The sequence below is a fragment of the Grampus griseus genome, assembly GCF_964374135.1.
Source record: "Grampus griseus genome assembly, chromosome: 3".
Lineage (NCBI taxonomy): Eukaryota > Metazoa > Chordata > Mammalia > Artiodactyla > Delphinidae > Grampus > Grampus griseus.
Window position 1 is genome coordinate 154334253 of NC_139019.1, and position 18424 is coordinate 154352676.

The window sequence follows — 18424 nt, forward strand, 5'->3', positions numbered from 1 at the left end:
ATACTGTTTGATTCCAAGGATGTGGCATTCTGGAAAAGGCAAAACTATGGAGACAGTAAAAAGATCAGTGGTTGCCAGGGGTTCAGGGGGAGCAAAGTAGGAAAGAACAGGCAGAGCACAGAGGATTTTCAGGGCAGTGAAACTATTCTGTATGATATGACAATGGTGGATACGTGTCATTATACATTTGTCTAAACCCCAAAATGTACAACACCAAGAGCGAATCCTAATGTAAACTATGAACTTTGGGTGATAATGACGTGTCAATGTAGGTTCATGGATTGTAACAGATGCACCACTCTGGTGGGGGATGTTGACAGTGGAGGGGTCATGCACTGTACTTTATGTCAAAGGTGCCTGTAAACCGAAAACTGCTCTAAAAAATAGTCTAGTAAAAAAAAAAAAAATTAAAAATCAGCAGTTGCGAGGGGCTGAAAGTGGGGGGAGGGTCTGCCTACAATGGAGCAGGGGGAAGTTTTCTGGGGGGAATGAAACCATTCTATATTGTAATTGTGATGGTGGTTACACGACTGTCTGTCTGTACTTGTACAAGAATGGTACAACAGTAAGGGACTGAACTTACTGTACTTTTAAAAAATTTTTTTAGTTTTTTGCGGTACGCGGGCCTCTCACCGCTGTGGCCTCCCCCATCGCGGAGCACAGGCTCCGGATGCGCAGGCCCAGCGGCCATGGCTCACGGGATCCTCCCGGACCAGGGCACGAACCCACATCCCCTGCATCGGCAGGTGGACTCTCAACCACTGCGCCACCAGGGAAGCCCTGTACTTTATTTTTAAAAGTGATTCTGAGACAAATATGGAAATACTCAAATTCAGAGAATAAATCTCTCTGAAAGAAAAATTAAAGCAAGGGATCAGAATACTAAAATTATAATCCAAGGAAACTTTCCTGAAATTAAAAGAGAAAAAATTGAAACTACACACTGAAAGAGTATATTATACCTGAGAATATCAAGGCAGAACAACCTATACCAAAATATATTCAAGTAAAATTACTTATTTTAAGGGGAAAAAATCCTTTGGGCAAATCACTAATGATGAAAAAACAATCACACTGTCATCAAGCCTACAGCAAAACTGGGGTAACATATTTAAGACACTTAAGGAAAGAATTCACATTTCCTTAATCCCAAGGAATTTCATTAAACCAAACTGACTCTCAAATATAAACTCTCAAATGAGTTTCTTGCAAGTTGTTATCAACTTGCAAGAAACTCAGAATATTGTTCCCATGAGCCCTTTCTAAGGAAACATCTACAGAACAAGCTTCCAGAAAACCAAAATGATTAGGAAACAAATGAACTGGTAGGAGGTACTGAATATATAGTTACTTGCAAAACTAATTCTAAATGGGAGGGTTTATGCAAGTTAAATGGGAAAGCTGATAGTATGTAATGGCTACATACTATGACAATGTAGATTAAGTACAGCTATTTAATTGGGCAGGTGGATAAAAACTCATATTACTGGCGGTATTTTTAGTTCTGTTATTGTAAGATTATTGTGTAATATGGGATAAAGCAATTAAGTAATTATGGGATACTCAAACTCCAGCATCCCATGACCCTGAGAACTGGGACTCTCAGTATGAAAGAAGATATAGATGTAATTATAAAAAAGGTTAATTAAAACTCCTGTTATTCTGAATTTGAGTCAAAAATAGTATATTTTCTTAAGATATTTTAATTTTAAATATACAAATATATTTTATAGCTTTAAAGATATTTTATCATAAATGTACGTATATATTTTTTATCACATCTTTCATCATAAATGTATATAACCACATACATATATGTCAAATTTCCTAGCACTGTCCAGTGAAAAGACCTACAATGACCAACCCAGTAGCAATGAGCACTCCTAGCAATAGATATTATGGTCTTGAAATAGCATTTCCAAGTAAAACAACCAATTCTTCCTTGGGAAAAAATGACATACTTCATGTTTGAGGCAGGAAATACAAGATGAGGCAAGAAAATCTTGCCATTTAATCTTTCCAGATAGCAAGGAAACTACCAAAGACAACTAAGGTTACATCAAAGAACCCAGAAGTCATTTAATGAATCTCTCCCATTTGCCAACAGCAGGACAATTTTAAGCAACAAAGTAAGAGTAATCATGACAACTCATGGCGTATGTTTGAAACCAAAATATACTAGTTAATAATGATACTTTAAAAATCTAATTGGTCACCCTCAAAGGACAATAGTTTATCCTGAAAACTAGTAAATAAAAGGAAAGAAATAAGCATTCTTTTCTGCCTTTCCTATACAAATTGTACCTTGAGTAATCAATTAGTAAATGAGGGAGTAAATCAACTATACTCCAATATAAAATAAAAATTAAATTTTAAAAAAATGAAGGAAATTATCTCTTTACAGATGCAGCTCACGTAATTAAAAAAAAGACAGAATATCGCTATTTTGCAACCCTCAAAGAATTAATGGCTCTAGGCACTGCACTGAACATCAGTAGGAAAGAAGGCCTTTTTACCTTATCTGCCTCCTGAAGTAAAAGGACAATACCACATACACAACACAACCTTCAGTCCTGTCAAGGGTCTTAAATTCTGAGTCTCATCAAGCCTCTGCATCCTGCTGCCCATATGGATGAGAAATATGTTGAAATCCATGTAGCAAAATATAGACTGTGGGGTAACAACAGGTCAAACTGCTCAGGTTCAACAGATAAGTTGTAAAGAAAAGGATGGAGGGGGAACATGTAAATTAAGACACATCAAATAAAAAAGGGGGGGACTAAACTAAAATGCTTAGGTGTACATAACTTGGTGTTAAAACTATAAGGAAACAAGTGATTACTATAAAAGTCAGGGTAACAGTTACTTTTGGGGAGCAGGGAAGGGCTTATGATTGGCTGTGGTGTGGAAGGGGTTCTGGGATAAGTGAAAAACTTCTAATTCTTGACCTGTGTATTATAAGGCTTCTGGCCTTATAATAATTCACTAATATATCTGTGTGGTTTTCTTGAGGATTTTTTTTTTTTTTTTTGACTGCAGCACGCAGCTCTTTGGGGGGTGGGGGGGGGGAATCTTCGTTCCCCAACCAGGGACTGAACCCGGGCCCTCGGCAGTGAGAGCTCAGAGTCCTAATCACTGGACAGCCACGGAATTCCCGGCTGTTATCTCTGTTTATCTCTGTTTCATTTTATCTCTGTTTCATTTTACAATAAACAAGGTTTTCTTTAAAAAGTAAATGATTAATAGTCATTTGGCTTATCTGGTTACCTCCAAATGGCACAAGGATCTAACCACCCATCTCCCTAGAACCAGAAGAGTATATTAGATTACTGCAGGTCCAGGATTCAATGACCTCAAATCCCTGGAACTTTATATCACAGATCTTAAGGAACTGATGCTAGAGCATATTCATGAAATAACTGTCTTAGCATGAAATGAACTCAGCCTTGAAAATTTCTACACACAGGAGTTTATGTATTAGGGATTGACTAAGACAATAAAGTGACCTTCCTGATAGTGGCTTTAATTATAAGGTCTTGTTCCACAGACCTATTCAATCAATAGTTTATCCTCCATGATACTTGGTAAAGATAAGACTTTGTTAAGAATGTTACTTTAGAGGAATCTCTCCTCTTCCTTCCTATCTTGTACACAGATTTCTTCCCAAAGTTTAGCGTAAGCAGAGAACAGTGACTCAAAATTGCCAAGGAGTTCCCAACATGAGGTAGAGGGAGGAGAGAGCGAAGAATCCCCTTAACCTCAGACATACAATCTCACTGACCCAAGTGAGCACTTTCTAGATTACCTAAACTTTCTAGAAGCAAAGGACTTGTAATTCAAAAACTGCTAATACAGACTGAAAAAAAAGAAAAATAGTTAAATACCAATGCGGCAGAAATTAAAAGGGGAAGTTGGAGTGGTGACTGCCTGTGCTTCAAAGGCTCCCCTGACATAGAAAATCAAATTTGACAGGAGAGGCAAAAGAAGAGAGAAATTTCACTCTCCATCACACCATACCAGCTCTCCAAAAATCGAAGAGGGAGAAAAGGAGAGACCCATGTGGGCACCAACCTCTACTATGGCTGCAGAGGAGGGTGTTTAGGTTTACTCAATAGATTAATCAGAACTTTTAAGCTGACAAGGGAGAAATACTATCATCATTACTTCCTTTTTGCTTTCTGTATAGCACCCTTCTGCTTAGACTTAGCAGTTATATTTTGTCTATTAGTTGTTTACACTGGTTTATTCCCTTCTTCTCACTCCCTAATATGCCATAAGCTTCAGAATGAAAGAGGATATGTTTTTTTTCATCTATATATTTTCCATATGCCTAGTATAGCACCTGGCAAAATGTTTTACACATAGCATATACTCAGTATGTTTGCTGCATTAATTAAAAAAGAAAAATCAAGGGCAGTCAGGTGAAAGAAGAGAAAACTTGATCTGTATTATTTCAGAAGGCAAAACCAAGACAAACTAGAAGGAAAGTATGGGGAGGCCAACATGAACACAAACTTTCTTTAGCACTGGTTGCCTTGAGAAGTAATAATGTCCCTTTGCCACTTTTGAAGACTGAATTAAAGGCAGAAGGGAACTTTGAGAGCTGTTCCAATCGCTTTTAAGATTTTGTTTCTGAATAAGGCTGTCCCCAGAGACTAAGACTGAAAAAGCAAATGAAGAAAATAAGGAGAAACAAATCTATCCCAGAACCTATAATAGAACCGGCATTTCCCACTTCATTGGAAACCTGTAATTTGATAATGTAAAAGCTCTATCCTACTTTATTAGAGAATTAAGTATCAGAACAAACCTTTGTACACTAGGCATTTCACATGTGTTATTTTCATTCCATCCTTGATATTATTATCCCCATTTTATAAAAGGACACTGATAGTGAGAGAATAAGCAATGAATGGGTTTTGAACTTTGACACAAACCATGTTCTTTCTACTGAAACTTCCAGCTTCTAAGATAAATTAGCACTGGTAAAACATAACATTGCTTTCCTTGTGTATTAGCATTAGAAAACAATTTTCTACCATATCTTAACTTCCATGCCATAAATTTTTGCTTGCATGTCTTACCACTTATTTCAAGCTCCACCCAATGTGATTTCTTTCCATTTGCTGCTTCCTCAGAGGACATAATTGTGTACATCCTCCGAGGGTCAGGGGGCTCATATTTTTCTTTGGGCATGCCTGTTGAATTAAGAAAAGAAACCAATCAATACCCAGAAGAATCAAATAACTGAAAATAACATCTTTTTTAAAAGTAGACACCCATATTATATCTCTAAACACAATTTCCCACTAAAAGGAACTAGGAGCTCCTTGGAGAAATGGAGGATTTCACGTCTGAGATAGGAAAAATACGAACAAGTCTGGACACTAAGAAAGATGCTGTGGCTGTGAAGGACACAGGAGCCAGCTTGAAGAGGTCCCACTGGCCACAAACATGACAATCTGAACATCAAAAGAAAGACTACATTTCAAACTGCATGAATCCAAAACTTTAACAGGAGAAAAAAAAAATGCAGTCACCCGAAAATTGGAAAATAAAGGGAACGAATCAAGCATTTATCCTGCATTTCTGGCAGAAACTAGATGAGGAAATGTTCTTAACAGAATTCTAGCTAATAAATGTAAAAAGAGTTACATAATTAGAAAAAACACTATTTCACAATCGCTAATGAAAAAATGGATGACCATCAATGGTTAATAAAAGTATTAGGTGAAAAAAATCCAATGAAAAAATTTTAAATAGATAGATCAGGCTGTAAGACCTCAACCCAAGGATCGATCTCAGTATTAGGACAACTAGACTTACATGCCAACACTATGTATGCCCTTGCCCCTTCATCCAAAAAATTAAAAGTAAAATTGAACCTGAATCAAATCAGCCTCTCTAGATCTAGTACCAGTTTACACTAAGTAAGGGAGACAGAGGAACATGTTAAAAATAACACGAGGCACAACAATGTGAATATACTTAACACTACTGAACTGTACACTTAAAATGATTATTAAGATAGTAAATTTTGTTATAATTTTACCATGATTAAAAAATTTTTTCTTAATTTTAAAATAATGCCACAAGAATACAGCCAGCCAGACACAGACCATGGAAAGTTCAATATGACAGAAGACCCAGTTTCTTCAACAAATGAATGATATGAAAAAGGAGGAGTAAGAGGAAGTTGATATTAAATGACTTAAGAGGCACAACAATCAAATGAAATGTATAGACCTTGTTTGGGTCTGATCTGACCAAATCAAGTGTAAAAAACATTTTTGAGAATTGGACAAATTTGAAGAAGAACTAAACCTAAGTTGATATTGGGACTATTGTTCATTTTGCTTGTGGTTATTTTTTAAATTCTTATTCTTATAGAAACATTCTGAAATATTCAGGTGAAATGAAATCTCACTTCCTTGCATATTCTCCCAAACGCCTTGCTCCAGTCTCACTTCACCTTATGTGTTTGGATGAGCCATAATCTGCTTTAACCAAGTCTCTACCTACTCTGGATACCTACACAGCTAAATAAAGCTGGAGAAAAACCTACCATCATGTGAATTTAAAGTAAGCCAGTCAGCAATCACTTACGTCAAATGGACTTACTGTTGAACGGGTTCGATGTTTTAGTTTTACAAGAAGAAAAGTTATGGAGATGGATGGTGGCGAAGGCTGCACGACATTATGAATGTATTTAATACCATTGAATGCTACACTTAAAAATGGTTAAGATGGTAAATTTTATGTTATGTATATTTTCTACAATAAAAAAAATGGAAAAAAGTTAAAGCAACTTTCATTATTCTATGCTGCTCCTCTAATGATGAGAAGTAGAGCTATCTTTCAAACATAGAAATGGTTTTGACCATGTAGTCAAAACACAGGAGATAAGTAATCCTGAAAAGCTTTTTGAAGAAAGTAAAAATATAAATGGTGAGACTTATCATCTGTATAAGAAACAGCACGTTTTTGTTTTGTCAAATACTGTTAATAAAACTGTTCTCCTACACGTTAATTTCTCCAAAACAGAAATACAGTGCCTGAAGTTTTTAGACTAATACAAAAAATACCTAACAGAGAAAGCTATACAGTCAAGAACTGTTCCTGTTCCATCTAGAGGACAATATGGTGAAGCAAGTGCCCATTCTGAATCATATGAATATACCAGTAATAACAAAATGCTGTGTAAGGTTACCAGAGCTTGATGACAACATCCCTTAAGATTCCTTAAGATCACCCAAATGCCACTATTCTGACTAGATTTTACTTACGACCGTGTGATCTTCACTGGCTTTTCCAAACAGAATTTAATAATGGTAAGCTGCTCTCTCCAGCTGAGGTTAGTATTTTGAGTTACTATTAATTATTAATCATTTGACTTCTTAGTGAAAGTTCAGAAGTCTGATTTACCTCTCTCATGTGAGCTTATTTAGTGTGAATCAATGTCCGGAGTTTGATCACACTTCAGAGAATAAATACAAGTATTACTGAACTGAAATCTGAAATACAAGCCCTAGACCTGGGGTCATTCCATCAAAGAGTCATGATTTCTGCCTAAGCGGCCAACCATGCCCTTTCTTGGTTTTCATGACATATGATGTGTTGCCTTAAAATTTAAGAGACAGCTCATTACTTGAAAGCAGTGAGGAGATCTTTATTTTCCAAATCCCTGACAGTGCAGATTAGGAAGTGGGGGGAAAAAAGAATATGATAGAATAAAAGAAACGGCAGCAAATTAGACAATCAAGCCCTTCTGAGGAGCCTATCTGCCCAGTGAGCAACCCCACCCATTTTTCTTGGAGTCCAACCGAACATAGTATTGGAAACTAAGTAGAGAAAAGGATATAAGAATACAAACAATTTAGGATTTTTCCCAAGGCTTGAAATCAACAAGCAGATCTTACTCTCTAAAAAATACAGTATGCCACTGCAGATTACTACCTAAAAAGAATAGAATGTTTCCAAAAGAGGCTTGAAAACTGTCAAGTAGAATTAAAAGACTTTTAAAAAATAGGTAGGCCAGAGTCAGCAGGTATACAGCCCCTGACTATTCAATCTCTAATTCCTCCAGTCCAGTGCCAAACATCACTACTGATCCTGGCAGCATAAAATCTGTCCCTGATCTAGATCTCAGAGAAACAGTTTTTCAGTATCTTAGAATAATTATTTACCTTAAAGAAATACAGGACATTATTTACCAGCAGAGAAAGATATGCTTTCATTATTAAACATTTTATGAAATGGCTTAAAAAATACACAGGGGAGGGGGGTAAGAGGGAAGACGCAGGGGGGCGCAGGGCGGGGGAGAGACCATAAGTGCAAGTCAGCCACCATTTGAGGCAGCTTTTAAACTAAGAAAATTGGTACTAAAGAGAAAGATTTAAGTCTTTATCCTTTCAGTGGGTACTGTAAATAGTCATCAAATAGCCCCAGGTGAAAACGTGTCCTATTTCACAAAACAATAAATGAAGAATTAAAGAATTAATAAAAAAAAACAAAAACAACATCATTTCATAATTCCTAATGAACCTTTTTAAAACAGGATTTATAAACTGGGTTAAAACCATTAGATGACTCACTGGCACTGGCATAATGCTCAGGTAACACCACCACCCAGATTGTTTTTTAATTATAGGGTAGAAAATGTTCAAGAGAGGAATAAACTGTTACCCCCTTCATCAATCTTCCCAACACTAATGGAGGCAGAACCAGATACTGTGGGTCTTCGGATCTGACAGAATATGAAATACACACCAACAATGTTTATGTTGATTAAGAGCTAGAGGAACTAGCCAGATGACACCAAAGAAGCAACTGGAATGCAGGACTTTCTGCAGGGTAAATGGTCTGCTACCTTTAACAAGCTGGTGTCAGGACTATTCTAGACTTAAAGAGAATTAAGGGATATATAGAATGAGATGCAATGAATGGTCCCTATATAGGATCCACAAATCTGCAACAAAGGACATTCTGCGGACTGTTCGAGAAACATTTAATACCTAGTTCATATTTTGAAATATTAATGAATTATTATGAGATCATGTTATTTTGGCAATGTACAAAAATACATTTCTTGTTAAAAGGCACTCTGAAGTTAAATAATTTATTTTAAATTGTATTGGCCAGGTTTTTTTCCAAGGGAAATGAGGCTGAGTTATAGCCAATCTTAACTGACAAGATAAAATGCTAAATTCCTCTTTTCCTTTCCTTGCTTGTTACATTTTCTCCTCCATTCTTGGTGCTTTACTTCTTTTACATATACAAAGGAGAAAAAAAGGAAAAGGCGCAGAGGAAAGGAAGGGAGGGGAGAAGGAAGAAATAAACTCATGTGCAGAAAAATCCTTTTATTTGATGATCAGGAGCCTCACAAAGCTACAAGTTATGGAATATATGAAAAGGTAGTGCCACTAGCCTTGTTGCCAATTTACTTCTTCCTATCCAAATTTTCACTACGTCTTATCCAATTTTTCACTAAATCCCACTGATTTTTACCTCTTCAGGACTTCTAAACCTATCTTCTCCATTTTCACAGCTACTGAAGTTAATTTACACCCTCATTTCTCAGCTACAACTTTTAAACAACCTTCTCTATACCTTCCTGATAGATGCCTGCTCATGTCACTCTCCTGCTTAAAAATCTAAGATGGCCTTTTCTGCCTACCTAGCTAAAGTCCTTTACAATCTGGATTTAGGCCAACTATTTTCTCACTCATCTTCAGCCACTGACACACAAGTTACCCTATAAAGTCTTAAATTAATCAAAGCAAACCTACTTCTAAGGCATAGTCTTTCAATAACACATGCTAATCCCTTCACCAAAGGAAACCTTCACCCTAAACTCCTACTCACCCGCTTCACGGCAACTCAGGTTAGATGTCAGAGTCCCTGTAAGCCCTTCCCAACAAAGGCACAAATTCACTACTCTTTCCTCTGCACACCATACATTTACTACAGCATCTATCACCCCAGTTTGTATCTCCCAGTGTCTTGTGTAAGACCTAGCATGTTGTACTAATAAACTGGTCTAAACATTCCTTCATGACTCAAAATCAGGTTTTCAAAGAAAAATCCAAAAAAAACAATTCAATACATCCAAACCATGCTTCCTTAAGGGAGCTTTCTTTACAGAATCATTCATTCAACCAATATATACTAAGCACCTTCTGCCTCTATGTGCCAAGCACTCTGCCAGGTTCTGGGAATAAATAATAAATAGGAAATACGTACATGATCTTGGATCTTAATCTACTGGGGAGTGCAAACAAAAATCTTACGACGGTGTAATCACACTACAACCCTTTTTACAAACATCACTCTAATTTAGGACTTCTTCCCTACCCCTCATAAACACAGGAGTTTATCATTCCCAGCTTTGAGCTATCCTGAACCTTGAAGATATTTCTAATGTTATATTCTTTAATCCCACCTTAATTTTTTTTGACATGTCTCATTCACCTACTCTAATATAGGGTCTTTGCACTTACATTTTAAATACTTTTATATTTTCAGAGCCTGGCAAATAGTGTTTGGTGAATACTTATAAGAATTAAGGGGATAAGTTGGGACAGTAAAAAAAGCAAACATTGTGTAAGAGATAAGTATGCTAACAGAAGCAGTGCCCATGTTACCAGGAGTAAGAAAAACTAACATAGGCCTCTAATCTTGAAGGTAAAATCTAGAGAAACCAGACAGAAAGGACCTAAGTGACCAAAGGCTGAGAATATTCGCTCTAGGATAGGCTGGGATATGAAGCAAAGGGACAAACTTAAAGGTAAAACTGTATAAACATAATCTTAGTGACATGCTATGGCAAAATAAGAGCAAACCTCAAACAGGTGGGGGTAATGGCAAAACTGTGTTGGAGTGCCTATCTGCCATACTCTAAACTAGGCACATAACAGCTAACATGTTTTGAGCACTCTCCAACTGGCAGGCCCTTCACATGCATTATCTCATTTAACCCTCAGGACTCCTATGAGTAAATACTATTGTATTATTCTCCATACATAAAGAAAGAACGGTCCAGAAAATAAGTCATTTACCTGAGATCACAGAGATCCTACTGGCACAACTGTGATTTCAACCCAAGTCTGATCCAAAAGTCTATGCTTTCAACCACTATGCAATAATTTACTGGTAATTATCTCGATTTAATTCTCATAGCGATCCATGAAGCAGACACTATCCTCATTTTATTTTAGATGAGGAAACTGAGACTCTGAGTTTAAATAACTTGCCCAAGGTTGCACACACTTAGTAAGTAGTAGAGCTAGGATTTGAACCTGGGACAATCTAGCTGCAAAGCTGTACTCCAATGCCTCACACAAGTCTAGAATTCTGTCACTGATGAAACCAAGATCTTGTGTTCATTCTCCAAATATTATGTTGCTAAGACCATGAGCCCCTGAGTTTCCTTCTCAGATGTATCACCTTTCCAAACTACTCTTTACCTGTATTCTCTACTCCCAAACTCTGCCTAATACTTAACACAACAGACCTCAAATGCTATCATCTCAGGACCCTTATACTCAAGTACCTCAAAGACCTTTCAATTGTGTGGGTTATATCTATCAACATTTACCATACTAGAAATTAGAAATAAGGAATTTTAAAATATGTATTACTCATTAAATATAATAAAACCTATCACATGTTAACATTTTTATGAAAAGTAACTACTTTCAAGAACAAAGTAGGGCTTCCCTGGTGGCGCAGTGGTTGAGAGTCCACCTGCCGATGCAGGGGAGACGGGTTCGTGCCCCGGTCCGGGAAGATCCCACATGCCGCGGAGCAGCTGGGCCCATGAGCCATGGCTGCTGAGCCTGCGCGTCCGGAGCCTGTGCTCCGCAACGGGAGAGGCCACAACAGTGAGAGGCCCATGTACCGCAAAAAAAAAAAAAAAAAAAGTAAAATTTTGTGAGAAGAGTGACACTGTCTTACATTTTTGCAAATCTTTAAGGTCTGACATGCTAGAAGACAGCTGGATTCACCTATCTGCTCTGAATTCAACTGATCAGATATTACATATCATTTTGTCATTCTCTGGAAAACTCCACTGTATACTCATAAGAGGAAGAGAATGAAAAAGGCAAATAATCTTAGTAATATTTCTAAGAACTTAAGGTTTCTGTAGCCACCTCCTCCTGCCTCCCAAAATCTCAATTCCTTAAATCCTTTTCTCAAGTAGAATAAGAATAAATTTAAGTCCATATTGGTTTAACTAAAATTTCCAATCAGTAAGACCTCTGCGAAAAAAAATTTTTAAATTATGATAAAATATTCCTCCAAAACAGAGTCAAACAGCAGATGTAGTAGTTAGTCTAAGCTCTAAAAGAAGACCGGCATACCCATCTGCATCTGCAGTGCCCAGCCAATAACCAACAGCCCATAAGAGTTTACTAGACTGCTGTTAAAATGCAATTCTAATCATGTGCCCGTGCCTAATAACACAAGTGAATATAAAATACAGTCAGAGAGAAGCCTGAGTGTACTGCAACACCACAGGAAACTACCAATTTTGAAGGTCAAAAATGGTCAAATACTAGCAATTTCATTCAACTCAATAAATTAACTCAAAATAGAACTATAAAGATACACCAAGTATAGGTCATCCACAAATTTCAATTTAAAACACAAACACTTCTTAGCTTAAAATTTTTAATTTCTATATTTTAAGTCAAATATAAAGTATGGAACAAAAGAACATATTAGGACAATTTAGATTTATGATCTAGCCAGCAAAGCTGAGGGCCTACTAACATTAAGTCAAACCATGATTTGTGTGATGAAACATCACCGAGATCAAAAAGGAAAGGAGAGGGAGCCATCAATATTAAATCTGTTCTCTTAGTATGAGACAAGCAACAGCCGTCTAGTTTACACCTTCAGCAATGATGGCTACCAACAGAAATCTTTTCATTTCTTTCTTATCTTTTGCCAGTTACCATAATCTATTTGCTCCTCCCACTCTTACAATCACAGTATTCTATCTACCCTTATCTAGTTGGAATTTTGGCCTTTTGAGGCATTCAACATTTATTCTAGCTGCTAATTCATGTATACAATCATTTTGGGAAGTTCTAATATAGTAGCAATGAGTTTTGACCCACTAGTCTTTTTTTCCCCTAAAAACTGAGAAAGAAAATTATTCATGAAATGCTGACCTTATAAATCATCAAGAAGCCTTTAACAACTCTAGAATATTTCTCTCACAGGGCTTAAATGAACTCTCTGACCCCAGTTTCTTGGCCCCGCCTCCTTCATCCAGCCTTCACATTTTTACTGTGTCTCCTGAAAAAGTATGTCACACACACAATTTCCCCACCCCTATCCACCTAAACTCTCAATGAATCCCTATTATATACAGACGAAAGTCTCAACACTTTAAGAAAAAGCCTAAGACTATTCAGACTGTTTCTGGTCACTCCTCCTGTCCCTTTCATCTTTGCATCCTATGTTTCACAGCCCAAGTTGTACGTAACTTGACTTTGCACATGTTCTTTCTTCTCACTAAAAGGTCCTACTCAGTCTAACAAACCTCTATTCAACCTTCAAAGCTCAGCCCAAAGACCTCTGAGATGACCCCCTCAAGCTTCCCAAGCAGAATTAGTTGCTCCTTCTTTAGCATGCCCCAAATGCTTTGTGTATTTCTCATTACTATATAACTTGATGAGCACTTTATTGGTTTATCTGTTTTTCTCTCCATACCATTATAAACCCATTTAGAATAAAAGAGCATAAGCCCTATTAGAGGAGCAAGTCTATTATGGTGCCTGACACATGGGTGTTTCCAGTATTTTTGCAACTGAGTTTTAGCCCTATTTTAAAATGCTGTGTTCAAGTATAATCAGTTCTGCTGTATCACTTATTCTGAAAATAATCTGTTCCAACGTAACCGATATATTAGAAAATTTGAGCTTAACACAAAATTCCCATTTGCTTATGTGTGATTTTTTCTGTGAAAAAAACTAGACGAAGGTAGAAACCTGCCCCCAGCTGAACTGAGCTGCATAGAAATACACAAAATACACACACCTTAAAACACCTACCAGCTACATCAGTTCACTCTGTGTGTGTGCACAAGAGCTGAGCCACACCCACCCACCTCTGGTGTTACTGTAACATTCCATTCGATTTCAGGTAACTCTCCTTCCACCACTGTACAGTAACTCACAAGCAGCAACCTTTCTGATGCCCATTAACACAAGCAAACCAGGTCTTTTTCAAGGTAAAGTGACACATTTATTGTAGTATTTATGTATACCATAACCATTTAACATGTGTAAAACTATGCTACCATTTTTACCAGGTTCCTTTTTTTTTTTTTTGCGGTATGCGGGCCTCTCACTGTTGTGGCCTCTCCCATTTCGGAGCACAGGCTCTGGACGCGCAGGCTCAGTGGCCACGGCTCACGGGCCTAGCCGCTCCGCGGCATGTGGGATCTTGCCGGACCAGGGCACGAACCCATGTTCCCTGCATCGGCAGGCGGACTCTCAGCCACTGTGCCACCAGGGAAGCCCACCAGGTTCCTTTTTATTAAAGTAAGTCACTGACAAAGTTTTGAGTGTTGTGCTTTAGTTCCACTTTTCCCAAAAGGCCTGTAGTTTTTACTGCACAATTTTCCATATCATGGTGATTTTTAGGAACTCACATGTTGCTTTACAGCAGAACTGACTATATAAATTAACAGCTGTATGAGGAGTTCTTAGGTTTTAAGAAATTTTCAATATTTCAATTCCAATAATATACAGGAGAAAAAACTCTGCCCTCTCCCCAATTTCACAAAATGTTTACAGTCCATATCCTCACAGACCATTAGGACAGCCATAACCGTTAAGCTTGGTGGCTCTCATTTCTGGTGAGCAGAGAGTTGATTTTTCCAGCTTAAGCTCTACAGTCTGCCTAAGCCTAACTCAGAAGACAAGTTCTGAATGCCTGAACTTTCACATGTACCATTATATGGGTTTCATTTTTTTTATTGCTCTTAACTTTTTTCCAAAACATTTTGATTTTAAATTACCCTGTATTATAGAGCAATTGAACCGAGCCCTCAAGCCCACTATAAAATGGATCAGACACAAAAGACCCTATATCCAAGTTTAAAATAGATTCAGAGTCACTAACTCCACAGTATCTCAAATGTGACTTTTTTATATGTATGGCTCCACTTAATTCTCCACACTGATGCCCAAATGATCTCTAAATCACCTTGTTCCCCTATGAAAAATATTTTGGCTCACTCCTTTGCTACAGAATAAAGATATAAACCTCACTTTTAGCTTAGTAAGTATGGTTCTTCAAAATCTAGGATGGACACACCTTTGCAGGCTCATCTCCAGTCTCTCCAGGGAGAGATGAGAGAGTGTCTCATCTCTCCCTGTTTCAGTAACACATCAATATTGGCCTTATCCCAACACTTGGCACCTCAGTGCACCCACAGTTCCTTTTGTCTGAAATGACCCCATCTCTCCAGTTTGACAAACACCTATTCCGTGCTCTTTTCTGTAAACTGCTCCCACACATTCTACAAATTTCATCGTTCTCTACTGTTCTCCCCACAGCACTCTGTACACCTACTAAGACTACAACAAGAAGACAGCAAATGAGTGTTATTCACTTTTTAATTCCCAGGGTCTAACATTATGTCCAGCATATACTATTCCTTGCACATAACTTACCAAGAAAATAAAAATGGATGAGGGAGAGGTAAAGCCCAGAGAAGGGTAAGATTAAGGCAGTCTAAATGAGTCCCCATCTTACATGCAAATAAACACTTTAAAAGCAGTTTCCCAACCAGTATACCTTCCATATGGGAAAGTTACAAGTGTGCTGAAGACGGCCCTCACCTCTCATGGCCCAAAGGCTACAGCTGTGAGCAGCCTTGACCATTTATTCCAGGATGCCTTCCATATATTATCCCTTTCTGTTGCACTATGATATGAAAAAGGTTTATGCTTTAAATATAAAAAAGGCTAATATGAACGTGGTGGAATGCCTACACATTAACCAAAATAAATGCATTATTTATGAACCATAAGTACAGAAGCAAATGCCTTTATTTGTAGCCAGGACCAAATTCTGTAACCAACTCATATCTGTTCAAGAGTCGAAAAGTTTTACTTTGCCACCAAGGTTTAAGAAACCTGAAAATACCTACAAATCAAACAGGCATTCAAAAGAGCTTCCTCATCTACGTTACCAATGATCAAGACACTTCTGAAACTATGCAAAATATTCTGAGTCTCACAGGAAACTTTGTCTTTTGTCACATCCTCGTTTTTTGACCATTTCATTAAGTATCTTATTCACCTACTGAGAACTGACCAGACTCAACTACCTCAGATAATTTCCAGCCATTAAAACGCACTCCGCCCTCCCAAAAAAACTAATCTCCATCAAGTACCTCACTCCCATGTGCTCTCCCATTTACACAAAACCTGGTCCTTTCCCTCTTAACTGTAATATCTTGGGCAAGTCACTTTAACCTTTCTAGGCCTGTTTCCTCAACAGCAGCTATTCAAATATTTTGTTTAAAGCAAGTTGACTGGACTAGATCACTGGTCTAAAAATATTAAGCAATTTTTATTCTACAAGTCATCACATTCTAAAGACTGCGATAATTGCTCTGATAGCAATTATAAAACAAGTCTTCAAAACCTTTTGATCAATGGACACAGCTCCTAAAGCCTACAAAACTGTTTTGGGATGATAAATTCTAGTGCACTGTGAAAAACACAAAGTGCTATTATATGCCATTTTATTTTTCACTTGTTCATATTCACTCTCTTCCTCTCCAAAATTAAAACCCCCAGACACAAAGAGGCAAGATTCCACACTACCACTAATGGGGCAATCCACCTGGAAAACAGGTAAGTATGGGAACTCATGTTAAAGGAGATTATTTAAACGTCAGCTTAACACAATTAACAAATCCAAAAAGGAAAAGCAAGATGACCATTCACAATGTTGTCATTTGCAGTAACAGTTCAAGAAGAGGTTACAGGTGTTCATTAGCAGGCTCTTAGGGGAAGCTGTAGGAGAAAAAGTCAAAAAAAAAATTTCCAAAGAAAATAATGATTGGTGTTTAGAAAAAAAGAAAAGAGATACGATTCAGGTTATCACACAAAACTTAAAGTAATTAGAACTATCTCTGAGTCCTCAGCAATATCATAAATCTCTTCATCTGGTGCTAAGGGTTTCTTTAACCATGTCATTCCCATCCCCCCACCCCCCCAAAAATTTGTGTTAAACTGAATTTTAAATACATTTGCGGGAGGGGGTAAACAGTTGGTTTCCCGCTTTGCGGTAACTGCGAAGTTCCACACTCCACTCCGCGCAATCCCACACCGCCACTTCTCCAAAGTTGCCACCCATCCCAGCCAAGAGTCCCGGACACCAACTCCCCTCCTCCGGGTGACCAGAGCCAGGGTCGACAGCCAGGGCATCCCCCAACCCTGGCGCCCCCTGCGCGGCCCCGCCCCCGCCGTCAAACAACACCCCCCAGCCCCGGACTCGGCACGGGGGCGCGGTCCGGGGACCAACTGGATGGCGACAGCCGCGCGTCTAGGGACCCCCAACAGCCACCATCTCCTCCAGTCTTCGGGCCCGCTGCACGCAAAACTCAAGGTGTTCTTGCTCGAGTCCCCCGCGCTACGGTCCCGGGGACACGACCGAGAGGGGCCCGTGGGCAGCAGTGTGGGGAGCAGCGCCCAGCCGGGCCTCGGACTGGTCTCGCTCACCTCTTGGGGTGCGCCGCCTTCCTCCGCCGCTGCCGCCGCCTCCTCCCTGTGAGTGCAGCGGGGTCTGACCTGTGGAACCACCATACCAGTCCCGCCCGCTGCTGCAGCGCCGCCGTCGCCGCTCCTCTGCCGCCTCAGCCGCCGCTCTTTGTTCTCCCTCCGAGATCCACCGCGTCAGCCGCCCTCTTCAGCCGCCTCGATGGGCCGCCACTACGGCCTCCCGGCCTCTCGGCCTCCGGCCTCACCCTCCTCACTGCACCCACCGCTGCCTTCCCCTTCGCGCAGCCGACGCCGCCGCCACCGACGCCGCCGCCTCCTCCTCCTCTGCGCCCCCCTCGTTTTCATTGAAAGCAAACAAGCATCATGGCGGCGGCCGCCGTCCCACCCCTTCCCCCTCCCCCCACCCACCCCAAGCCTGCGAGCTCCGCGACCGACGCTGCCGCTCCAACATCCCGGCCGCCCATTGGCCGCCGCCGCCGGGCGCGACCATTCAGCATCCGGGGAGGTCGCTCTCCGCTCGTCCCTCTCTTCCCCCACCCCCGCGATGGGGAGCAGTGAGCCGGCCGGGCGCGCTCCAGGGTCAGACCTCCCTCTCCTCTTCCCGCTCTCCTCGCTCGTTTCCTGCCTTGTTGCTTCTACTTTCTCATCTTCTTAACGCTCCTACGCTTTTC

At 39.4% G+C, this 18424-nt stretch overlaps 1 protein-coding gene across 2 annotated transcripts in view; it reads right to left on the reverse strand.

Annotated features, from left to right (window-relative positions):
• CNOT6 (CCR4-NOT transcription complex subunit 6) overlaps window positions 1-17814 on the reverse strand; it is a 66952-nt gene extending 49138 nt beyond the window's left edge. For both annotated transcript variants that reach the window (XM_082652127.1, XM_082652126.1), the window contains exons 1-2: window positions 17754-17814; window positions 5085-5198 (exon numbers count right to left, since the gene is read on the reverse strand). In XM_082652127.1, coding sequence (XP_082508253.1) covers window positions 5085-5196 — 112 coding nt within the window. In that variant the 5' untranslated portion in view covers window positions 5197-5198; window positions 17754-17814. The remainder of the gene's footprint in view (window positions 1-5084; window positions 5199-17753) is intronic.
• Window positions 17815-18424: the final 610 nt, after the last annotated feature.